The 22,721-nt window shown below is 43.5% G+C and overlaps 2 protein-coding genes across 2 annotated transcripts in view; both read right to left on the bottom strand.

Annotated features, from left to right (window-relative positions):
• Positions 1-69: 69 nt before the first annotated feature.
• Positions 70-18,654, bottom strand: LOC143837274 (solute carrier family 22 member 7-like). Its single transcript, XM_077336903.1, has 10 exons — positions 18,006-18,654; positions 11,404-11,507; positions 8,641-8,795; positions 7,590-7,758; positions 5,788-5,911; positions 3,818-3,939; positions 3,507-3,721; positions 2,203-2,311; positions 1,329-1,535; positions 70-259 (listed from the first exon to the last, which is right to left on the bottom strand). Exons 1-10 carry the CDS (start codon positions 18,378-18,380, stop codon positions 190-192), a joined length of 1,650 nt encoding a protein of 549 aa, XP_077193018.1. The 5' UTR covers positions 18,381-18,654; the 3' UTR covers positions 70-189.
• Positions 18,655-21,818: 3,164 nt separating this feature from the next.
• The window catches only part of LOC143837261 (solute carrier family 22 member 7-like), a 28,264-nt gene continuing 27,361 nt past the window's right edge, over positions 21,819-22,721 (bottom strand). The window contains exon 10 of the mRNA XM_077336882.1: positions 21,819-22,113. Coding sequence (XP_077192997.1) covers positions 21,924-22,113 — 190 coding nt within the window. The 3' untranslated portion in view covers positions 21,819-21,923. The remainder of the gene's footprint in view (positions 22,114-22,721) is intronic.

Here is a 22,721-nt window from a genome sequence, read left to right as displayed (position 1 = left end):
AAAGCACCATTTCCTAAAACCCATAATATTCACCCACTTCTCACTGCCATGCTGAGGAATGACACTACATGAGGTTGCAGCTGTTTATTGCTATTTAAAAAACCCTGAGCCTGAACTCCACATGGTCCTCTAGTGTCTCTTCTACAGCCCCCGCTTTGCTATTGCTGACAGCATGAAACTCTTGATGGATCATTTCTGTGATGAATGCAGAGGCATGACCTCGAATACATCTTCAGGAAGCTGTTTCTTCCCTTTCGAGCTGCAATTAAAGAACAGAGGAAAAAGTCAGTGCTATTTGCTAACATGTGAGGACTTCCTGCTACAGAAAACTAAACAAGGGTAGATTTCCACCCAATTTTTGCTCAGCATAAGGTGACATTTGATAATAGGGTTACCAGCTCTGGGTTGGAGACTTTGGGGGTGGAGAAGGATCACACATGCACATGGTGGCAGGGGCTCGTGGGAAGTGTAGTCCAGTTTGGGGTGACCAAACTGGAGAGCCAGTTTGGTGTAGCGGTTAGGAGTGCGGACTTCTAATCTGTCATGCCAGGTTCAGTTATGCACTCCCCCACATGCTACCAGCTGGGTGACCTTGGGCTCGCCACGGCACTGATAAAACTGTTCTGACCAAGCAGTGATATCAGGGCTCTCTCAGCCTCACCCACCTCACAGGGTGTCTGTTGTGTGGAGAGGAATGGGAAGGCAACTGTAAGCCAGTTTGAGCCTCCTTCGGGTAGGGAAAAGCGGCATATAAGAGCCAACTCTTCTTCTTCTTCTATAGACATCTGGAGAGCCACAGTTTGGCCATCCCTGCCCTAAATATATGTCTAAGTATGCCCTTAGGTTACTATTGTAGTCAAATCTACTGTTCTACTTCAGACCAACATGGCTACTCTCTGAAACCATCTTCTTTGGATGCTCCATTCTACACATTTCAGTACACAGCAGCAAAATAAATAGTAAGTTCTAGAGATCAGGACCTACAGAAGGTGAAGCATAGTAGATAATGCTATCTGGGACTTAGACAGGGATGTGGTGGGTCGATCTACCTCCAAACTGCAGAATCAGCCTTGTGAGGTTAGAACATTCAGGATCTTAGACTGGAACGATATGTGTCAAGGGCAAAGCAAAACTACATCCACAGCACTAATGTATGGCCCCCACCTGCTAAGCTGCCATTTTATGACCAGTGGCTCCTCAGGCTCTTGAACAAGCTCCCCAAAACAGTCTTCCCCTCCTGTCTTATCCCATTCCCCACTGACTGACATTCGTCAGGATTTCTTTGTTCATATTGCCAAGACCATGAACAGCTTAGTTTCTGTTCTCACCTTTGTTTTTCAGTGTCTTCGATGGTCTCTGGCAGCTGGATGTTTAATGTCTCAGGAAGAAGGAAAGCTGAGGAGCCACACAGCACTGCCATGACACAGTATGTCACTTGGGGCAGGAACTTCCACACAGTGTCCAGCAGGAAGACGAGAGGAGCCACAGCGCCACCTAGACGTGCCACAAAGGCACAATACCCCAGACCTTTCTGTCTAGAGGGAAAAGAAGGGTGCATTCATAGAGGGCTTCAAGGAATGGGATGAATGTGTTGTGGGAAACCCCATTCCTCGATTTATCTATACTTATGGGTGCACAGTCAGATTACTGCGATTGTATATCAGAACAGGTTGGTCTGTGGTAGTGCTTACTGAGAGTCGGGACTTGAACAAAAGTATATTAATTCTCCTTATTGGATATAGAGGGTTTGTCAATGGTAATTAATTTTCAGGAGATGTTCAGCCATTTATTTGCTCGGTTTAGACACAGGCTAGATTCTAGAGCTGCCTTTCTCAACCTTTTGACCAAAAAGGAACCTATGAAATATTTTTCAGACTAGGAGGATCCCCAGAATTTGTGACATGGCCCTTCAGAGAAGTGGGCATGGAAGTAAGATGTGGGAGCCAGTCAATCAATCAGTTGATTTACTATTTCTGTTGTGGAGAAAGAGACTAGGTTTGTAGTGCAGCAGGGGAAGTGTGCTCCAGTGATGCCTAGTGATGTCAGAAGCCATCCGAGCTTCTGGGAAATACTACATAACTTCTGGGAAGCTCTTGAGGAACCTGGAATTTCCCGGAAATGTGGTTGGGAATCCCTGTTCTAGAAGCTCCTGGGACAAATCAGCTGAGTTACTTAAGGACTCAAAGGTCTTTCCCTTCTTACCTGAGAACAGTGGGATATAGTTCTGGTGTGTACAGGTAGACTGTCGTGAAAGCAGCTTCAGAGAACCCTTTGCCTGTGATGGCTACCACAGATCGTAAAGTCCCCAGTGCTGGAGAAAGAAATGTAGCATAAGTGGGAAATAAGAACGGCCATTCAGTCTGAATAGTTGCACGTTTGACACCTGAATTAACCAGATATATAATTTTAATATTTTGTTACAATTGCATTAATTTTAATTCTTATTATGAATAACTATCACTAATCTGAATAATTTGACTACCGAAACAAATTTGTTTCCAAATTTCACTTTCATGCAATCTGATGTTAACTCTGTATTTGCTGAAAGGCTGCTAAATATTTGAGATTTTGCATTACGCAACTAAAAGAAGCGGTGCATGATCAAAAATCATGGCGAAAATTGAGCCATAGGATCACCAAGAGTCAAACTCAACTGATTGGCTAACGTCACCATCATCATCATTTGACATTAACTGATATTTGACTTTGGAACCAGATACTTGATATTTCAACAGGTAGGATTTCCATGGCAGATCTCACCATTAAAAAACAACTTAAAGGAACCTGGACAGCAGGTGTAAGCAAAGCGCTTTTTCTGCCTGACAGCTACCGCCAGCAGGAGTAGACCCACCAGTAGACCCGCATTGTAAAGTATTTGACAGCTTACGAGATTTCCAGTTTGTCTGAGACACATCGCAGTCAAAAGGTCCCAACAGGTCTAAAGTGTTTAGGACAGCCTTTGTAGGTGTATGGGTCCAGGGTTCATACTAGCATCTCTTCTTAAAGGACCTCATGTAGCACAGCTTAAAAAGAGCTCTGTCTCTGATCTTAGAAAGGTGCTGTCACTTAGAAAACACCGTCTTAGCCTAGTTGGATGAGTGTTCCTCTAAACCAGCAGGTTTTCATGTCCTTTTAATGAAAAGGGGGATTGTTTTCATTTCATCAACAGCTTTTTAAAATTTATTCTTAAAGCACAAATTTTCTCCTTTAAAAATGCCCAACTTTGATTGGAGAACATTTGTTTTCAGCTCTACGCATCAATTATTATTGGACTTTTTAAGCTATTTAAGTCTTTTCTTGGATATGTCTAGGTATATATTAACATATATATTTTTTTTTCTATTTGTTATGGTACCTGTGAGTCTTCTTATTGCAGTATGTTTTATATTTTGGAAAGCTGCACTGCAGGTCAGCCACTAGTAGGTGCTGTGGCCAGAGTGCCGGGCTTTGATCAGAGACTTGGGATAAATAAGAAGAACATAACCTCTAATTGGAGCCCTACTCACAGGTTGGGATGACAATGTTGGCTCCTATGCACAGCCCAGCTAGGATGAGTGTCCAAGCCTGGCACTGCTTTCGCCCAACTCGGTTCACCACGAAGAGCACAATGAGCTTGGCAGGGATCTCAATGACCCCAAAGACAAACTGGGTCATGTACACTCCCAAGCCAAAGCCTGTGATGCTCATGCTCATGCCATAGTAGGAAAAGGCCACCCCGAACCTGAATGGGGGAGAAAAGGATGCATAGAGGAAACACAAATTCACGCCCCCCCAAAAAAGTACAGAAAATCTCTGAGTGGGGGGAAATGTCTCTCACCACAAGACCCCCATGCACAGGGAGATCCTTCTCAGCATCCGTGTTCGGAACAGGCTAATGTAGGAGGAGTCGCCACCTGACTTCTCCATTGCTGCTGCCGCCGCTGCTGTTTTACTCAGGACCTGAGGAAAAGATGCTGGGTTTGAATGCTGCATGTCTCTTGCCTAACGAAACCCATGTCAACAAATGGTGAATTCCATCTCCCTGCAGAAGTTTGGTACTGCAACATAAAAACTGAAGAACTGATCAGTAATCCCACACCCTGCATTCAGAATATACCATGCAAAAGATGGACATGATTTTTATATACTTTTATGTCATATGCTTTAGTATACTTTTATAAGTCATATGGATGATGAAGCAGAGTTGTTTTCTGTTGGACCAGAACCAATAAGTTGAAATTGGTTCAAAAGAATGTTTGGTTAAATATCCAGAAGAAGTTCCTAACAGTTAAAGCAGTTCCTCAGCAGAACAGGCTTCCTCAGGAAGTGGTGGGTTCTCCTATACATAAGGAGTTCAATCCCCTTCATTGCACTCCCCCCAAACAGGCTCCTTAACCGTCCCTAAGCCACTCATAAAGCTGTGACAATAAATTCAACCTCAAAACCAGAATAAATAGAAATATTAGAGGTGTTCTATAACTTGAGCTTCTTGGAAGTGTGGTATAAAAATACATTAATGAATGAATGAATGAACGAACTAACTAACTAACTAACTAACTAACTAACTAACTAACTAACTAACTAACTAACCAATGAAGGAAGGAAGGAAGGACTTTATTATCAAAAGAAATCCAAAGTGGTTATATCAGTAGTTAAGCAGCATCCAGTGTAAGCTGTTTTCAAATCTGATTCTTCATCAGAACCTAATTATTTATCATTGTCCATTAGCTTTCTGAGAAACGTACTTCTTCCACAGATACTCAGACGCTATGAGTAATATTTTTGGAATATGTGATAACTGTTCTACTGGGACTTTTCAACTTCTCTATATTTACTTTGATTCTGCAATTCTGCTTTTCATCCATTTTGAAAGATTATTAAATATTTGAAAGAATATATTTCGCTTATCTTTGCCTCTCACAGTGTTCTCTTCAGTTTGCACTGGGATCAGGCAGCAACCCAATCTAAAACGCATTCTTGTTTGTGTTTTCTGGTGGGGAGGGTATGAACAGGGAAGGGGGGGGGCATGTGATGAAGCAGCCCTTAGCTTAGCGTCCTTGCTCTGTGTTTTAAACCTTCATTGTAAACACACAATCACCAGCGTCCAATTACTATGGCCAGCCTTTTGCAGATCTCTCCAAACATAAAAACAGACAATTATACAAAGAATCCTGAAAAGAGATCTAAATAAATGTTTTATTGTTGTGGCATGATCCGGTAGCAATGCAGAAGTGTAATTTTTTTTTCTCTTATTACAGTTGTGGCATGTCCCCGTGGCAATGCAGCAGTGTGTGTTTTTTAAATTAATTTCAGGACTCAGGAGGGATAGAAGTTTGAGTCCCCAAAACCACTGCTGTGAAGGGATTGGTGGCTTGCGTTGATCGACAACCCAAGGAGATGGGGGGAAATCTTGGGTTGCCCATGATTCCTGTTTCTCCGCTGCCTCGTTGGGAGGCAAATAGCCACAATGAGATGGTGGGATAACGTGGGAGGGGTCTCCTGTCAGGAAGCATGCAAACACGCAGTTTACTATTGTACATTTGCAAGCAGGAGGTGGCACGCATTTTACACCTCCGTGCGGAATCGATCTTGTTTTCCAGCACTGGGTCAGCTGTCAATCTAGTCTTGCAGCACAATCTGGCACACTAGGATTCAAGAGACAGAAAATAAGGCACTCATGTGGTGATGTGGCTCATCGCAGAGGGCATTGAACAATGCCTCAGGTGAATGATATCCTGCCAGAAAGAGCCAAAGATTATTCAGATCAGGCCTCTTTCTTTGTTTGTAGGCCCTGATACCTTGTCTCACCTCCAGATTTATTTTGGCATCAAAGTCATTTCGTCCATTCATCTTGGCACACCGATGCAGATTTTTGAGAGCTTGCTTTAGCTTCCCTTTGGCCAGTAACCACCGGGTGGATTCTGAAAGCCACCTGTTAGAGGGGGAAAAGAATTTGGAATTTTCCTATATTGCCCATATTCTCCAGCTTAATCTGGACAACCAGTCAGACACCTAGCCACTCTTTAATACAACAAAGCCCTGAACAGTAGGTCTATCAATTCATTGCCTGTGAGCCTTGAGCGGGGTGTCCCATAATGCAAGAAGAGTGCTTTGCTCCAGCATGTGAAAAACTTTGTCCACAGGATGAATTTCCTAAAAGGCTCACAGACAGTTTCCTATACAAGGGAGCCAAATTATTTATCACATGCAGCCATGTGCAACTTTCTCCTGATGTTGTGCTGAAAAATAACTGGGTTCAGTACCTTAGACCCCAAATTCTCATGAGAAAGACAAATCTCTAGCCTCTGAAACATTGGGCTTGTAAAAGACAGGAGAAGGTTAAAAATGTACACAGCACAGAAGGCAGATGGGGGTTTCCAAGTGTCAGCAACCATGTATTTCTTGTAGCCTTTTCACTGTCATTAAATAACTACATTTTCTTCCTCCTCACACCAGGTTCTCTTTTAACCTGACATTTATGCTCGTTGGCCACTGAATAGTTTCAAAAGCCATTGATGTGTGTCATTTATTTAAGGCCCTAATCACGTTTAGCCCAAACTGCTGTATTGCCCTTTTTTTTTCTAGCCAATGTCGGATACAGATTAACACCTTTCTCTTAATGTGTACTGGGTTTCCTGCCTTTCCCAGCCAGCAAGCTGTAAGCAACGGGACAGAGGTTATTTTAGGTACGACTTCTTCCTTGGCTGCCTCTGCACAAAATCTGTTGGGTAATGGATCTTTAACCATCCCGGAAATCAGGCATGGTAGTGTGGCCATCTACTTCTTGACAAATGATGTGACACAGGGACACTTGCAGTTGTGTCCTTCAAAGGAACATAAGCAAAACCATGGCAAATGCCACATATGCAACCAGGTTCTCTCAGTGCATACTGATCTTTGCATATGCCAGGGGTGGCCAAATTGTGGCTCTTCAGATGTCCATAAACTACAAATACCAAGAGTAATTGGTAATCGTAGTCCATGGACAGCTGGAGAGACACAGTTTGGACACACCTGGCATATGCTATGAAATCTCAGGCACTTTATAGGCTGATACAGGTGGTAGAAGAAGAAGAAGAAGAAGAAGAAGAAGAAGAAGAAGAAGAAGAAGAAGAAGAAGAAGAAGAAGAAGAAGAAGAGGAACAAGAGGAACAAGAGGAACAAGAGGAACAAGAGCAAGAGCAAGAAGAACAAGAACAAGAGCTGGGTTTTTTTTAATATCCCACTTTTTTTCTACCCAAAGGAGTCCCAAAGTGGCTTGCAAACACCTTTCCCTTCCTGTCCCCACAACAGAGGCCCTGTGAAGTAGGTGGGGCTGAGAGAGCTCTAAGAGAGCTGTTCTGTGAGAACAGCTCTAACTGGACTGTGACTAGCCCAGCTGGCTCTATGTGGAAGAGTAAGAAATCAAGCCAGTTCTGAGCGTAGAAAGGGCAGGATATAAAAATGATGATGATGATGATGATCCTCCAGATTAAAGTCTGTCACTCTTACCACCACACCACACTGGCTCTCAAAATCAGCAGCCTGTTTTTCCCCTCACCCCTGCCTCAGCCTAATGATTTCGCAAAGGTTCCCCCAGCAACGCATACATGGCGTTAACATCCACTCACCACATGGAGATAATGCCCAGTGCGCAAGGCAGAGTGGCTACAAGGAGCAGCCAGCGCCAGTCCCGCACGAGGTAGGCAATCAGAGCAAGAAACATGTTTCCAAAACTCCAGAAGAAACTGGTTACGATCCCAGAAAAAGAGCGGTGCTGCGTGTCGACCCATTCCATGCCTGGAACAGAAATGCTGAGCAAGAATCCACACACAGGTCTGCTGCCTCTGTGGCTCTGCGTAGTCTGATGACAGATGCATTATTTACAGGCCGTCACCCAAGCATTTTCTGCAGTATCCATATTTGGAATCAGGGTGGAGGGGGAGGCAGCACTCAGAAAGAGAGGCCTGGCATTTGGGACTAGCTGTCTTTTCCGCCAGCCTGTGCACTAATACGCAATCAACCTCTTCTTAAGGATGCAACCTTACAGAGGCCATTTGCACCCAACAGTTGAAAGGAAAGTGACACAGCAACCCGCTGAAGAGGCAACAGTCTCCTGTGAAGCAACAGAAGGTGCCTTGCAGCATTTGTCCATCTAGTCCTACGTGCTTTATGATGACTGGCAAAACTCCTACAAAGTTTCAGGCTAATATTGTTACATTATAAAACTGGAAAATTTAGATCCAATAGGAAATACATGCTCCGTCACTGAGCTATAAACCCTTCAAAGAGCCTTTCTGAAAGCACTGTGCAGCCTTCATACATTTCCAGACTTTTCAAGCAACCATGGGGACTAGAATCTTTGTTCTCTTTTTTTAAGGAAAAAGCAGAGTTTTTGAGAATGGCACAGTCCTACGGTTGGGCGTTTCGGCGCCCGAAGCGCCTGGTCTCTCCCGGTGCAGTCAGTGTCTCATCGCGGGGGGGAGGCGCGGGGGTCAACACACCTGCACCTCCCCTCCCTGGCGCAGCGCTGGTTGCGCCGGGAGAGACCGGCCGCTTTGGATGCTGAAGCGCCCAGATTCCAGGAACTACCTTGAGAAATCATGGCCTTGATGCTATATTTTCCTGCCTTGGGGTCTGTATGCTACAGCGTCTCAGGCCTTCAAAATCTGTTGTGCTTACCCAGAGGTGCAACGATGAGAGAGAGCCCACAGATAGCTATTCCAGTAAGGGTCCGCGTGATTGCCAGCATGCTGTATGTAACTGAGGCAGAGCTTATCAGCCCAAAGATCAGAGTGCATACAAACGATACCACGAGCATGGACTTCCGACCAAACCTGTCACACAAAGGAGAAATAGTTGACTGGGTTATGTAGGTGACAATAGTGATGGTTGGGAGTTGTGGCCAACCTGAAATTGGTCCTTTTAAACAGTTTCTGTGTTGAACTACCCCCCACCCCCCAAAAAAGCAACTGTGGACAGGAAAGCAACATAGAGGATTCCTCCATACAGAAAACGATTATGGTGAGGCTTTTATGGGAGCAATTACTACAGTCCAGTTTTGTGAGTGTCTGTGCTGGTACATTTAGGGTTGCCAACTAGCCTGGGGACATATGCCCTGTCCCTTTAATAAGAGTTAAATGAGATCTTTTCAGAAAGTAGCCTAACTTGAGCTGCAGTAGAAAGCAAGACTCCATTTCAGTAGCTGCTTGAAGACCCACAAGATTTTGGAGAGCGTGAGCTTTCAAGAGGCCCCCAGGCAGGGAACTCACCAGCAAGGGCAGCTCTCCCGCAGCAGGGATCTGCAACCACTGAGCCTCAGAGGGAAGTGGGAGGAGGAGGGGGTGGTCAGGAGTGGGAGATGGAAGGCGATTGGCTGGCCGCTGGACAGACAGGCAAGCCAGTTGTAGGAGGAGGCATTCAAGGGTGGGACAGCCACCCTTAGTGGGTGTTAAGCGCTGAGTGGCACTTAAGCCATGAGACACACTCCTTCTTTTCTCCCACACCAGTTCTCTGAAAGAAATGAGCACGGCCAAGCGACCAAGACACACTACCCCCAATTCAGCTGCTTTGAAAGAAAATTAAAAACACTTGGAGGCCCCATTCATGAAGATCCCACTTATTAAGGTGGGGCTACGTTTTCAGGATTGCTGGCTATGAGTTAATGTGAAAGAGAACTGAATAGCAGCAGTTCAGTTTGAAGGAACGATCTAGGTTTTTGCTGGACTGGACTGTCCACACCCTACACAACCCCAGAAGATGCCCCCTGACAGTAGACCAGCTCCAGAAGACCTGAAGAACTGGAGGCAATTTGACACCGACCAGGACCCCTGAATTTCTTAATATGTTGGCTGATTGTAGAATTTTATTTAAGACTAGCTTTTAACTGAATTTATCATATTATTTAAATGTTTTAACTGATGTACACCACCCTGAGCCGGCTTGGTGGGAGGGCAGTTTAGAAATTAAATAAATAAATAATAATAAAAATAATAAATTATTGACTTATTGACTAAATGTATTCCTTGCCGTTCTCTGCAACGGGGACAAATGACCTTATACTGTTCTTTAGTGCTCCATTTTATCCTCACAAACCCCCTGTGAAGTAGGTTAGGCTGAGAAAGTCTGACAAGCCCAAGATCGTCCAGCCAGCTTCCATAGCAAAGTGAGGATTCAAATCTGGGTTTCCCAGATCCTAGGCTGAGACTCTAGCCAGGGCTTTCTCAACCAGGGGTTTGTTAAACCCTATGGCTTCCTTACACCCTGGGAAGGGTTTCCCAAATGGGTTATGACCATGTTGACCTCCCCCCACACACACACTTTAATGGCTAAGAATTTATTACTAAAGGTACAGGAAACTGGGGCTGCAGTTCAGATTCCTCCTTTAGGCATCTGACCTTGAACACCATGTCAAGTCAGATGAGATCTTTGTAGAGGCTCTCCCTGTTGAATTAGAGGGGCTATCTATAGCAACCCCAAGGAGACACACATTAAAATCCCCTGTTCACCCATGAAGCTCCTGGCTAATCTTCATGTGGTGGCTGATATCTCTTCACCTAATGTACTTTACAGGGTTATTACAAGTATAAAATAAGATAATCCCTCTTTCATCCTGAGCTCCTTGAAGGAAAGGTAGGATAAAATATAATGAATAAATCATTTCTGAAAGCTGGAGATTACAAACATCTGTGCCATTGCTTCTTTTGCTAAGCAGAATTGTCAGAGGAACTTCGGAAGAGCTGAGGGAGGCTCACATCCTTAGTACCCATGAACAGAGAGTGGTGGTGTACTTTGATACATTCATGATAGGGGCAATTGAGTTGTTTCCACAGGAAAATTAAGCACCCCAGTTTCCAGTGTGCTGGTTTTAGCATTTAGACTTGGCTTTAGGGTAGCGAATCTTGAGGTGAATCATGGAAATAGCCCAGAATTAAAACTGATCTCCATACTACAGAGATAAGTTCCCCTTGGAGGGTGGACTCTATGGGATTGTACCTCACTGAGGTCCCTTCCTGCCCTTTAGCCTGAGAAGCATAGAATTTGGGGAGGGGAGGCAGTCCAAATGGGATTTAATTTCATGCACTCTTAAGCCAGAGCCCCCTCCAAGGAAATTTATGTCTCTAATCTCCAGATCCTACCGGGAGTCTGGCAAGCCTAGCTTCAAGATTACCACCTGGGTTGCATGACGAGTGGGAAATTGAACCAGAACAGCCTAACCACTATGCCATCCTCAGACTACACCTCTCCCCTCCATTTAAGTAAACAGACTTCCTAGGCCAAATTAAAAGTTGTTGTTTTACCAATAAACAGCCGCCTCAATGATACACCAATATTGCTGAGAATTTCACTTGTGGGAAGTAGTTCTAGTGACTGATGCAGTAGTCTGCGACAGAAGAGGTGGGAACTGCCTGACATTGACTGAAATCAAGGAACATGTGAGGTTACCTGTCCGACAGGTAGCCAAATATCACGGCCCCAAGAGTGACGCCAATGAAGAAAAAGGTGGCGGTTGCTTGATTCAGGCTCCTTTGCTCACAAACCAGGTCCCACTGGAACACAAGAGTCAGAACAACACTGAAATACTCTCTGTTCTTCAGATATTTTGAAACAATTTTTTTGCTCTTCACTGGCACAGGCCAGCTATCTGACTTTTGACAAGGGGTTCCCATCTTTCTTTGTGGCTAAGCTATCATATTTTTACCTGCTGCAAGAAGGCCCAGTTCAAGATCAAGAGCTTTTTCATATCTCCTTACTGGAAATAGGACCTACATTCTCTGTCAGATGGCTATCAATAGGCAGTCTGCAGGATTATTAGGAAGTTTATAAGGAAGGAGCTGCTATCATTAAGAAGTTAGTCGGTATTTTATTATTTATTTATTCGTTAATTCATTTGATTTCTATACTGCCCTCCCAGTGAGCCAGTTTAGGATGGTGTACAGCATGAAAACGAACTATAATATAGGTTAAAAATAATTAATAATAACATATTAAAACAATTTGATACCATTTAAAATCACAACTGTAACTAATAACAGCATCAGTTGTGGCTTTTTTTTCTAGAAACATCCGTTTTAGTAGGCGTAATTGTGGGGGGGTGTTCTTTAAGGGGGGGCAATAGATGTTGTAGGATTACTGGCCCCAACCAAAAGCATGGTGGAAGATTAGATAGATTAGAATTAATTCAGATAAAAGTGCTGAGGGCCAAACTAGACAAGGCTCTAAAGAGCCATATTCAGAGCTCCCATCCCTTTAAATTCCTAGAAACAATAGTCGTGGGGGGGAAGGGTTTTGACTGGGACCATAGAACAGGGCAAAGGTGATGGTGACCCTGCCAGTTAAGGCCATTTGCAGAATGTAACTTGGTACTTTGGCCATGCTACTTGACCAAATAAGAAAAAGGCTGGGAAATTAATTAGAATTTTCAGGGCTAGTTATTGCTACACTTTGTTCTAACAGATTTGTGTTGATTTTTCCTATAACACTGAAGAAACTGCACAAATGACTTATCTGATAAGCTTCAATTTGTCTGCAAATTGGTGAGGTTTGTTATTGAGTATATCCTTCATAGAATAAAATGTTATTAGGTCACTCTTTTGACTCACATGGGACATTGTTATGACAATATTGGCTTGTTGTTTGTCAAACGTGAATTGCTTAGAGATCTTGCTCCCTCTGGGTAATTGGGCAGTACACTCGAATAAGGACATTTTGATTGGGAGATTGCCTTAAATGTAGCTTTAACATTTGGCATGGCTTAATTGATTGAAAGGCCTTGGGATATATTTGCACTTGACAATATGAGTATAGTTGTTAATGTAATTTACTTGATTATATTATCACTGCTGTATTCTTTTATGAGACTTTTAGAAGATCTGAAAGACACATCTTTATTCTTTTATGATGACATATGTAAGGATGTATGAGGAAAGCTTGAGACAGCTTGGTCTGTTTAGCCTGGAGAGGAGATGACTAAGAGGTGATATGATAGCCATCTTCAAGTACTTAAAGGGCTATCATAGAGGATGGAGCAGAGTTGTTTTCTGTTGCCCCAGAGAGTAGGACCAGAACCAATGGGTTGATATTAATACAAAAGAATTTTCAGCTAAACACCCAGAAAAAGTTCCTGACAGAGTAGTTTCTCAGTGGAACAGGCTTCCTTAGGAGCTAGTAGGTTCTCCTTTCCTAGAAGTGTTTAAGCAGAGGCTAGAAAACCATCTGACAGAAATGCTGATTCTTTGAATTTAAGTAGATTGAAAGTGGCTAGGCAGAAGGGATTATGTCCATGCTTGGCTCTTGTGGCTCTTTCTTGCATGCTCAGGGAAATGCCAATCGCCACTTTGGGGTCAGGGGGCAAATTTCCTCCAGGCAGACTCGCCATGGATTCGGGGGGGGGGGGGGGTTGGGGGGGGACATCAACTGGACATGTAATTGGGGTTACAGTGGGTGGGTAGGTAGTTGTGAATTTCCTGTATTCTCTATGATTCTATGATTCTATTCTATGTATGGCTAAAGCTGATGCTAATTCTAGGCAGCAGAGATTAATAATTTTTGTTTCAGCTTTTCTTTTAGATGTCATTTTGATTTATCATTATTTGTATGTTGGACTGTATTTAATACTGAATTATATTTTATGTATAGTTTCTGTGCATTCTTGGTCACGCTGGCCTCATTATTAAGGTGTGTGTCAAAATAGAAGAGGAGGTTGTCACTCTATAGGAGCCCAGATTATTAAATAGCTTGACATTATTTTTGAGTTGAGTCTCTCATTGACTATAATATAACTCTAGCAGCATCTTGTAGACACTTTTGAACTGTTTGTACATATAATGTGGTTTCATGCCACAAGGTGAGCGGCACTTTATTTAAAGGTTTACCTTCTCCTTTCCTTCTGTTCACTATTTGGGAAACTTTTTAATTCTCTGGTATTTTCTGGTTATGCTAGATCACTGGCCGGTACAGCGGATGTCCTGATAGCTATTAATAATGAGCAAGCTGTTTAGATCCATCTGAGCATGTTTAGATGCACCTGAATCACACAATTATTAGACATTTTTGCAGCTGCCACTCTAACCATCTAAGCTGCACATAGAAAAAAATTGTGTAATCACAGACAAATAGGAAGAAGGTGTGTACTCATATGGCTTGGTGAAAACAAAGAAAGTTGAAAAGAGCATTATGAATGAAGCAAAGATTTTGTTATATATGTTAAGGATTAAATATATTTAGGCAATGATTGTTTGCTTTATTTATAATGACTTTTACCTTTTATTCAAAGCAACAGGACTGGTCTTGTTTTACATATGGCTGTGTTCTTGGATTGTGCCTACTCTTCCAGCCTAGTCTTCCCTTCCTGACAAAGACCATGAGGGAATCAGTGTCAATTCATACTTATGGGAGGAGGTGCCTTAGAACAATCTCTGCTCAGCTGCCTTCTATTCTCATCCATCCACTTGGCCATCTGCTCCTGTTCAGTCAGAAGCAGCTAGCAAGTTAGCCTGATAGGTCCCTGATAGATGGTGGGGTACAGCTGCCAGATCCAGTCTGGGAAACTGCTGGAGATTTTGGGGTGGAGGTTGGACAGGACAAAGACCAGTGGGGTATAAATGTGGGCTGCCAGCTCTGGGTTAGGAAATAGCTGGGGTGTGAAGCATGGGGAGAGGAGGGACTTCAGTGGGGTACAATGTCATAAAGTCCATCTTCCAAAGCAACTGTTTTCTCCAGGGGAACTGATCTCTGTAGTCTGGACGTGAGCTGTAATTGTGGCCTGCCCTGGCTGGTTACAACTGTAAATGGCCAAAGAATAGGCATTGAAAAATAGGCAAAAACCATTTGAGGCAAAAAAAACCAACGTAAAAATCATCCTTTAATCCAGTTTCCACAAAAGAAAAAATGATAAGCTTAAACCAATATGTTCTTGACATATTTATTCGTGAATTCATCACTATTGGCTTATCATTAGACCATTTTTATTTCTGTATTTCATAGATACAAATCCTGATGAAGAATTTAATTTAAAGTTGAAAATGACTTTACTGGAGGTTTCAAGGGAGACTCTTCATTTACTATTTACTTGCTCACTACAAATAAGTTTATTCTTCAGTATTGATGTGCTCTTTTGTGTGCTTCAAAACAACAATTAGAGAATTTCCTCTGAATTAAAGACAAAGTTACATATTTAATGATTTATCACCTTATATAGTTAAAAAGATTTTTTCTTTTGTGGAAACTAGATTAAAGGACGATTCTTACGTTTTTTGACTCAAAACGTTTTGTCCATTTTCACCACCTGGAGGTTGGCAACCCTAATGTGTGTTAGTTTTCACCCTCCTTAGATGCTGGGATACATAACCGGTCTGTCTACTAAGTGTCATCATGAGTGTGCCGGTTAATCTGTGAAGGAAACTGAAAACAATTTAGGCTGCTTATCTAAAGAGTAATTCAGAGCTGTTACTATTTAGCTGCCCACTGCATTCATTTTATTCTCAGTTTGTAAACTTAGTCTTTGTGTTTTTATTTATTTATTTATTTATTATATTTATATACCACCCTCCCCTGAGGCTCAGGGCAGTTTTAATGTATGACTGCCAATAAATATGATTTTGAAGCCGAGTAGGTTACCCGATTGTTCTAGCTTATCTCCTGTAGGGAAGAGCTATTATCTTTAAACAGCCCCATGGCGTGGAGCGCCACAGACTGAATAAAGCAGTAAGGGCACTGTGGGAGGAGTTAGGGCGGGCCCTGTCCGGGATAAAAACTCGGAGGGGTCAATCAGGAGCCGCGAAGTTCCTGATTGGCCCCTCCGAGTTTTTATCCTGCCCCAAGCAGGCAATGGGCTCCCCATTGCCTGCTTCACCCGCACAGACAGCCACGGGTGAGCGCTGGGCCTGGCCGCCTTCTCCCGGCCGGTGGAGCGGCCTCCCTGCGTCTACGACGCGGCGAGGCCGCTCCGCCGGCCGGGAGAAGGCTCGAGAGAGCCTCGGGGGGCAGGGGGCTCCGCTCCCACGCAATCTAGCGCCCATTTCATTCCTGAGTGAAATGGGCTTTAGATCTAGTCAAGTATATTGTAGTATATTTGTTTTTCTGTTGTGGACGATCTTCACATTCGTCACAAAAGATTTTACTTTCCCCCCCCCCCCAAGGCCAAACAACTTTTTAATAACTTCAGTGAAAATGTTAGTGGTTGTTCTTTGGGGCAGTTACCAGAGAGAAAAACAGGTCTTTGTGACCAGGAATAAATGCATGTCCATGCCAGGAAAAGGCATTTCTTCTGTTCATTTAAAGAGTTAGGTGTCCTTCCAGACAAAAATGGCTATCCATTAATTCTAGTTAATGTTCTTCTCTCCTTCTAACTTAATTTGAAATTGTGAAGTTTATAATCAACCGCCCAGGAAGCTGCCATTTGTTACATCTTACTAGAGAGTGCAGTAGAAATTCATATTCCCCACCATCGGTTGGTGCAATAAAGGTCAGGTTGCCTTTGGCTGGCTACTGACACACCGACTTCCTTTAGTGCTGATAGTTTAGGAGCAAATCCAAGAAGGTCTACTCAGAAGAAAAGCTAAGTCCCAGGAAAGTCTCCTTAGGACTGACCCATGTAACTCCACTCTGATTTCCATAAAAGAAGGGCGAGGGATGCCAGACTCCAGGTGAGACCCGGAGCTCCTCTGCAGAGATCGGTTCCCCTGGAGAAACTAGGTACTTTGGAGAGTGGGCTTTATGGCATCGTACCCCACTGAGGTCCCTGTTCTTCCCACCCTCCACCCCCAAATCTTCAGGAATTCCCAACCTGGTGCTAGCAGTCCTACCCCTTGCAGGTGGCTAGGAGGACCTGGCAACCCTAAGAAGGGGAGAATACAAATGTTTTTGAAAGCCCAGTACTTAGCCAGGATTATTATTACAACCTTACAGTATTTGTAATTTCCTTTCCTTCGTGTCTTCTAGTTCTCCAGACTATTTGCCAGGAAAGAATGTCATCACTATAGAGGAAGAAAGCATTAACTCTCAAAGAGCTCAGTTATGAGTCAGTGTGGCACCAAATTTAAAATGTGCTCAGGAGTGAAAGATTTGGTAATGACTGATGGGTAGGACATATTTAGGAATGCGATAGAGAGAATCTCCCAGATCTGGGGATGGAGCCTGGAGAGGACAGGGACCTCAGTGGGTATAATGCCCCCTGAAGCATGCATTCTCTCCAGGGGAACAGTCTGGAAATGAGCTGTCCCACCTGGAGGATGGAATCTCTAGATCAGAGAGACCACAGCATGCAATATTAATGTCCCTTCTTTCTCTCAGACCATTCTCTCAAACACTGTTCAGCCCCTACTTTTCTGCACAGCAGGCTTTCCATCAGGGAGGCCATTCCCCTAGAGATCACATGGGTTTCAAGCAAAGAAGGGTCTGGGAGTACAGAATGTACTTCATAATAATGTCATTTATTTGGAAACATTACTGTTAAAGACATCTTACAGCAAAAATAAACAGCCTTCCTAGGGACTTAAAAATCTTGCACTCCTGACAGGGGCTCATCCAATCTCCTCCTAAAAATTTCCGATGAAGGAGACTCCACCACCTTCCCAAGGCAGCATATTCCATCTAGAAACACCATCAGAGAATGCTTTCTCATATTTAAGTGGAACTCCTTTCCTGTAATTTGAACCCATTGCTCCTAGTTCTTGTCTCTAAAGCAGCAGGAAACAGGCTCCCCTCTTCAGCATGCCTGCCTTTTATGTAGTTACGCCGCTATCCTATCACCTCTTGCCCTCCTCTTCTCCAGGCTACTCATACCCAGTTCTCAACCTTTCCTTGTAAGCCATGAGGATTAAAGGGATAAATCTACAGCCATACGGGAAAGGTGGGTTCTCCTGCTGAAACTAAGAGCAATCCTGAGTACTGACCAGTTGAGAAATCACCCCCAAAGCATAAATATGCTGCCCAGAACTCTTTAGAAGAAACACAAATAAACAAATAGAAATCTCTACTTAATTTCTTAACCAATTGCTTTGTACTTTCAGATAGTACCAATGCTAAAGGAAAGTAGGAAGGATTACCTGGGTGGCTAAAGTGGAAGTGAACTGTGACCGATCATAGACCCATCCATACTGGCAGCTCTGGACAGATGTATTGGATGGCAACTCTGTGGAGTTCAGCAGTAGATGAAACTGAGGCTCAGAGAACATTTCACAGGAACTGAAGGTTCCCTCGAAATCTCTTGGAATGTTGATAAGTAGAACCTCTTCCTCGGTGAGGTTGGCAAATTGGTCCTGATGTGGAATAGCACAGCGATGGGGTGGGATAGCAGCAAGGAAATTGTGCAGTAAGAAATGGAGGGGGAGGATGAGTCTTGGAAGACAAAGCAGAGATAATGTAAAGATCTGGAATTTGCCAAAGCTTCCAGCCTCATGCAAGATCTCTTCAAAGTTCATCTTTACTAGGATACTTGCTTGTTCTTAGATGTTGAGAGATTCTGAAGGAGGGAACCTTGGTAGATCTTCTGCTGCTTGAGAGCAATGTGCCATGAGTTTTCTCACTGTCATCTCCTTGGACTTTGTATTGTAGATCTTGCTTCTGCCCTCCTCTGCAGGAGCTTCTGCCAAAGGTTTCTTCACCAGAGGTTCAGTGTGAGTGGAATCACAATAACTGAGACAAGTGGGCAGATGGGGCAGGACAGCAGGGCATGTGGATTACATTATGTGCCTCTCGTAGCACAAACTGGGTTCCACTCAGCAGGCATGATTCTTCAAAAACAAAACAGCTCTAAGTGCTTATTTTCAGAGACAACTTTTTCAGTTAGTGCTTTGTCCAACAACACTGTGCATAAACTTCAGTTAATTATTATATGCCTACAGAATTCTATGTAAAACGAGTACCATGGCATGGTGATTCCTGGTGTCTCCCTGTAGCACATAACCTAAAGTAGAGGTCACCTTTTTTTAGTTGTTGAATATGTGGACACAGGAGGTGGAGCTAATCACAAAATGGCTGCCACAAAGGGCAGAGCTAATTTTAAAAATGTCAAGGAGTGAGGTGATGTATAATCTTATCATATAATTGAGAGTATGTACTTCTGACGACATGAGCCTCCGGGGAGGGTGGTATATAAATATAAATAAATAAAAAATAAATGTTGAATTTCCAAAGCCACCAAACTGAGCCCTGATCAGATCTGGAGGCTTTACAGTGTTCAAGATGTGGCTGTCAGAATCAACTGTAATGCAGGGAGAGAATCTGGCTGCATTTAAACACTCCTGTCCAAGGTGGGAGCCCGTGTTACAGCTGATTCTGACAGTCCTGCAGCCTTCAAGGTCTTCTGTTAGGTGGCCCATGGTCCCTTTCAATGCCCCTTCACACAGCTTGACAGGATGGGAGGGGGGAGTGCAGCCAGCCTAGAGCTCATATTTTTGTACAATGAGCTTTACTGCTAGTTCTAATAACTGTTCAACATTTCAGACAGAAGCTGTTTGTAACAAGATAACTTTTAGAATGAACATATTTTAAAATATTTTCTTGCATACAGTTTACCTTCAATCACACAGTGAAGATCCTTGTGTTGTGGTGTTAGCTGCTACTAAGCATTTTATTAAACATCTGCATAGACAGTCAGATGTCCAGTGGCCTATCAGAAGCCCTGTAAGGCAAAAGCCCCAAATAGCTCTTCCTACTTTGGGCATGAACCAGGGCAAGCCACCCACCAGCACCTCATGCCAGGTGAGTGTGAACCACAAGTTCACAGCCCTCACTCTGAGGTGCTGGTGTGATAGGAAAGCCAAACTCCAGGTGGGACCTGGAGATCACCTAGAATTACAGTTCACCTGCATACTGCAGAGATCAGTTCCCATGGGAAAATGGATGCTTTGGAGCAGGGGTAGTCAAACTGCGGCCCTCCAGATGTCCGTGGACAACAATTCCCATCTGGAGGGCCGCAGTTTGACTACCCCTGCTTTGGGGGATAAGCACTATAGCCTTTTATCGCAATGTGAACTGTGTCCTCCCCAGGAGTCTCCCCACAGATCTAGAAACCCTAAATCCTCTATCCCCTGCTGGTAACCCTGGAGGACTGGCAAACCCTATGCTGTGAGGTGAGTGCACCATGGCTGTCCAAGCCAGCAGTCCTCCCCTCCCATCTCCCTCTGTTGTGGGGGAGGAGTGGGTAGTCTGGGAGGCAGGGCCCTTTTCCAGGGCCATTTTGGCCTCTGGGTTCACCCCCTGCTTATATCATAACTGCTTGGCCCCTAACTTCAGCATCAAGATTAGATAAAATTTCGAGGATGTTCCAGCAATGTCTCTGTGCCATTAGGAAGTGAAAGTATTCAACTATATATTATTTATTAGTTGCAGTGTTAAAGGAAGCTCACAACATAATATCTGTGTTGTATAATGCAATTTTGTTGTAACAAAGGGAGTAATTTTTTGGTTGCAAATTCTGGGGCCATTTCCACATGGAGGTGTTAAACTCATGCCGCCTTCTGCTTGCAAACACACGGCTGGAAGATGCATGTCTTCCTGACGGGAGACCTCACCCGTGTTTTTCTGCTGCCTCATCATGGGTTTTTGCTTCCCAACAAGGTGGCAAGGGAAAACAAAGTGAATTTCTCCCCCTGCTCCTCAGCTTGTCAATCACCACAAGCAACCAATCCAGCATAGCTATTGTTTTGGGGACTCAAAATTCCTTCCCCCCTGAGCCCCAAAATTAATTTTTAACAAATGGCACTTCCTCGTTGCTACGTGGTAATGCCACAACACAAGAGCATTTTTTTAAAAAATAACACTTCAGCGTTGCTATGCAGAAACACCACAACAATAAAGCATCCCCCCACCCTTTTGGGATTCTTGGTGTTTTGGTCTCTATTTATATTTGGGTAGATTTGTGAGAGGCAGGCCATGGTAACTGGACCTCAATGAGTGATTGTGTGTCAACAGTAAGGCTTAAAAATGAGAAGCATGGATGCCTAGCTGATCAGGAGAAGGTTGCTTCATTGCAAGCCCTCCCCCCTTCCCTGTTAAAACCCAAATGCCAGAAAACGGTGATGTGTCTTGGCTGCCTGATCCCAAAACAGATGAGGACAATGAACAGAATATTTTATGTTTTGCGGCTCCTGATTGGCCCCTCCGAGTTTTTATCCCGGACAGGGCCCGCCCTAACTCCTCCCACAGTGCCCTTACTCCTTTATTCAGTTTAAAGATGTCAAAGGGCCTCTAGCTGAAAACAGCCTAGCTCTTGCTGACATACAGCAAATTTTTATTTTCTGTCTAGGGTTAGGATTTTCTGTCTAGGGTTAGGATTTGGGATGGGGGAAGCATATCCTTCACCTAATCTTAAGAGGTGTGGGGATTTCTTTATCAGTTTCTCTTCCTGGCCAACTGTGTGGTGCCATGGAAAGCCAAATCTACAAGCTAGGTGAATCCACAAGCCTGTTGCTTAATTTATTGTATTTATGTATTTATTTAAGTGAGTAAACAAAATAGCAAAGGCATTTGAGAAGGCCCAGCTCTCTAGTTCCTGAATCTGTTACAACTAAGGTTTCCAGCTCAGCACTGGCGTCCTGTGGGAGATTGTGAGGGGCAGGGCCCACCTGATCAACATCACACCAACAACACAACATCACTTAAAACCAAATTGGAAATGTTGTTATCATATTGGCACACTGCTCTAAGATTCACCAAATACTCTATGGTTAACCAATCCATTGGTGTGACACCAAATTCCCCCCTCCCATCTTTCTCTTTCTGCCCTATTAAGTGGTCTAGGGATCCAGGGTAAGGGTGTTAGCTGGAAATATGGTCACTCTAGTTGCATACCACACACAAAAAACTTCCTATAAGACATCATGAAATCCAAATGCTTTATTCTGTTGCATGTGCAAAAAGTAAGTTTAAAAAGTGAAGATTTAAAAATAAAAGACATACAATGACATAATTTCAATTAACACCACAACTTTGATATTGCATATTAGTGGCAATGAGTATCACTAACACCCAGAACTGTCCATTCCATTTGCCAGTAATGAGTTCTTAGGAGGCAACTTCATGTCACAGTCACTGTGGGCTCCCTGTTGCTGACAAAGAGGAACTTCCGTGCTAATTGGACTCATAGGCCCAAGAGCAATTTCTGTATCCATACTTCCTTTGGATGTTTCGGTCCTCAAGACGTTTTTATTCCTGAAGAAAAGAATGAAAAGAGAACCATGCTTGGTATGGTAACTGAAAGGTCTGAAGAAGGTAAGAGGTTTCTAAGCATTTAGCTTTGCTTCTTTATGCTTGCCCCCTTATGCAAGGGAAATATCATGGGCCAAAATGGAAGTCCTATTTCTGCCCCAAGATTAAAAAAACGTGAAAATGATAGAGACAATGACTATGCAGACATATACAGTGTATGCAGTGGAAGACTGACCTTGCTGTGACCCACCATAGATTTCATGGGGAATATGATCTGCATCCCAAAAGGGAAGACAGGAGGGACATGTTGGCTCTACATGAGCCAGGCCCCTGTGAAAACATGAAATCCAACACATGGATGCCAAATAGGACTGGGGACAGAATGGCTGTACTGAGGTTGAGGCAGAGAAGACTAGGCTGTTAAGTATTGGGAATCCATCTTTCATATATCTTCATTCTAAATGCCTGGCAGCCATTCCAATGTTCACTATACTCACTTAGACAAATGTGCCTTTGGAATAGATCACACCTGCATGAGCAGCCATCATACAGTGTTTCATGGAGCATTCTCAGTGGCATAGTTTTTTAGATCAAAGCCACGTGTACCTTCA

The sequence above is a fragment of the Paroedura picta genome, chromosome 1 (assembly GCF_049243985.1).
Source record: "Paroedura picta isolate Pp20150507F chromosome 1, Ppicta_v3.0, whole genome shotgun sequence".
Classification (NCBI taxonomy): domain Eukaryota; kingdom Metazoa; phylum Chordata; class Lepidosauria; order Squamata; family Gekkonidae; genus Paroedura; species Paroedura picta.
The sequence above is the reverse complement of the archived record's forward strand: the minus strand, read 5'-3'. Positions and strand labels throughout refer to the sequence as shown.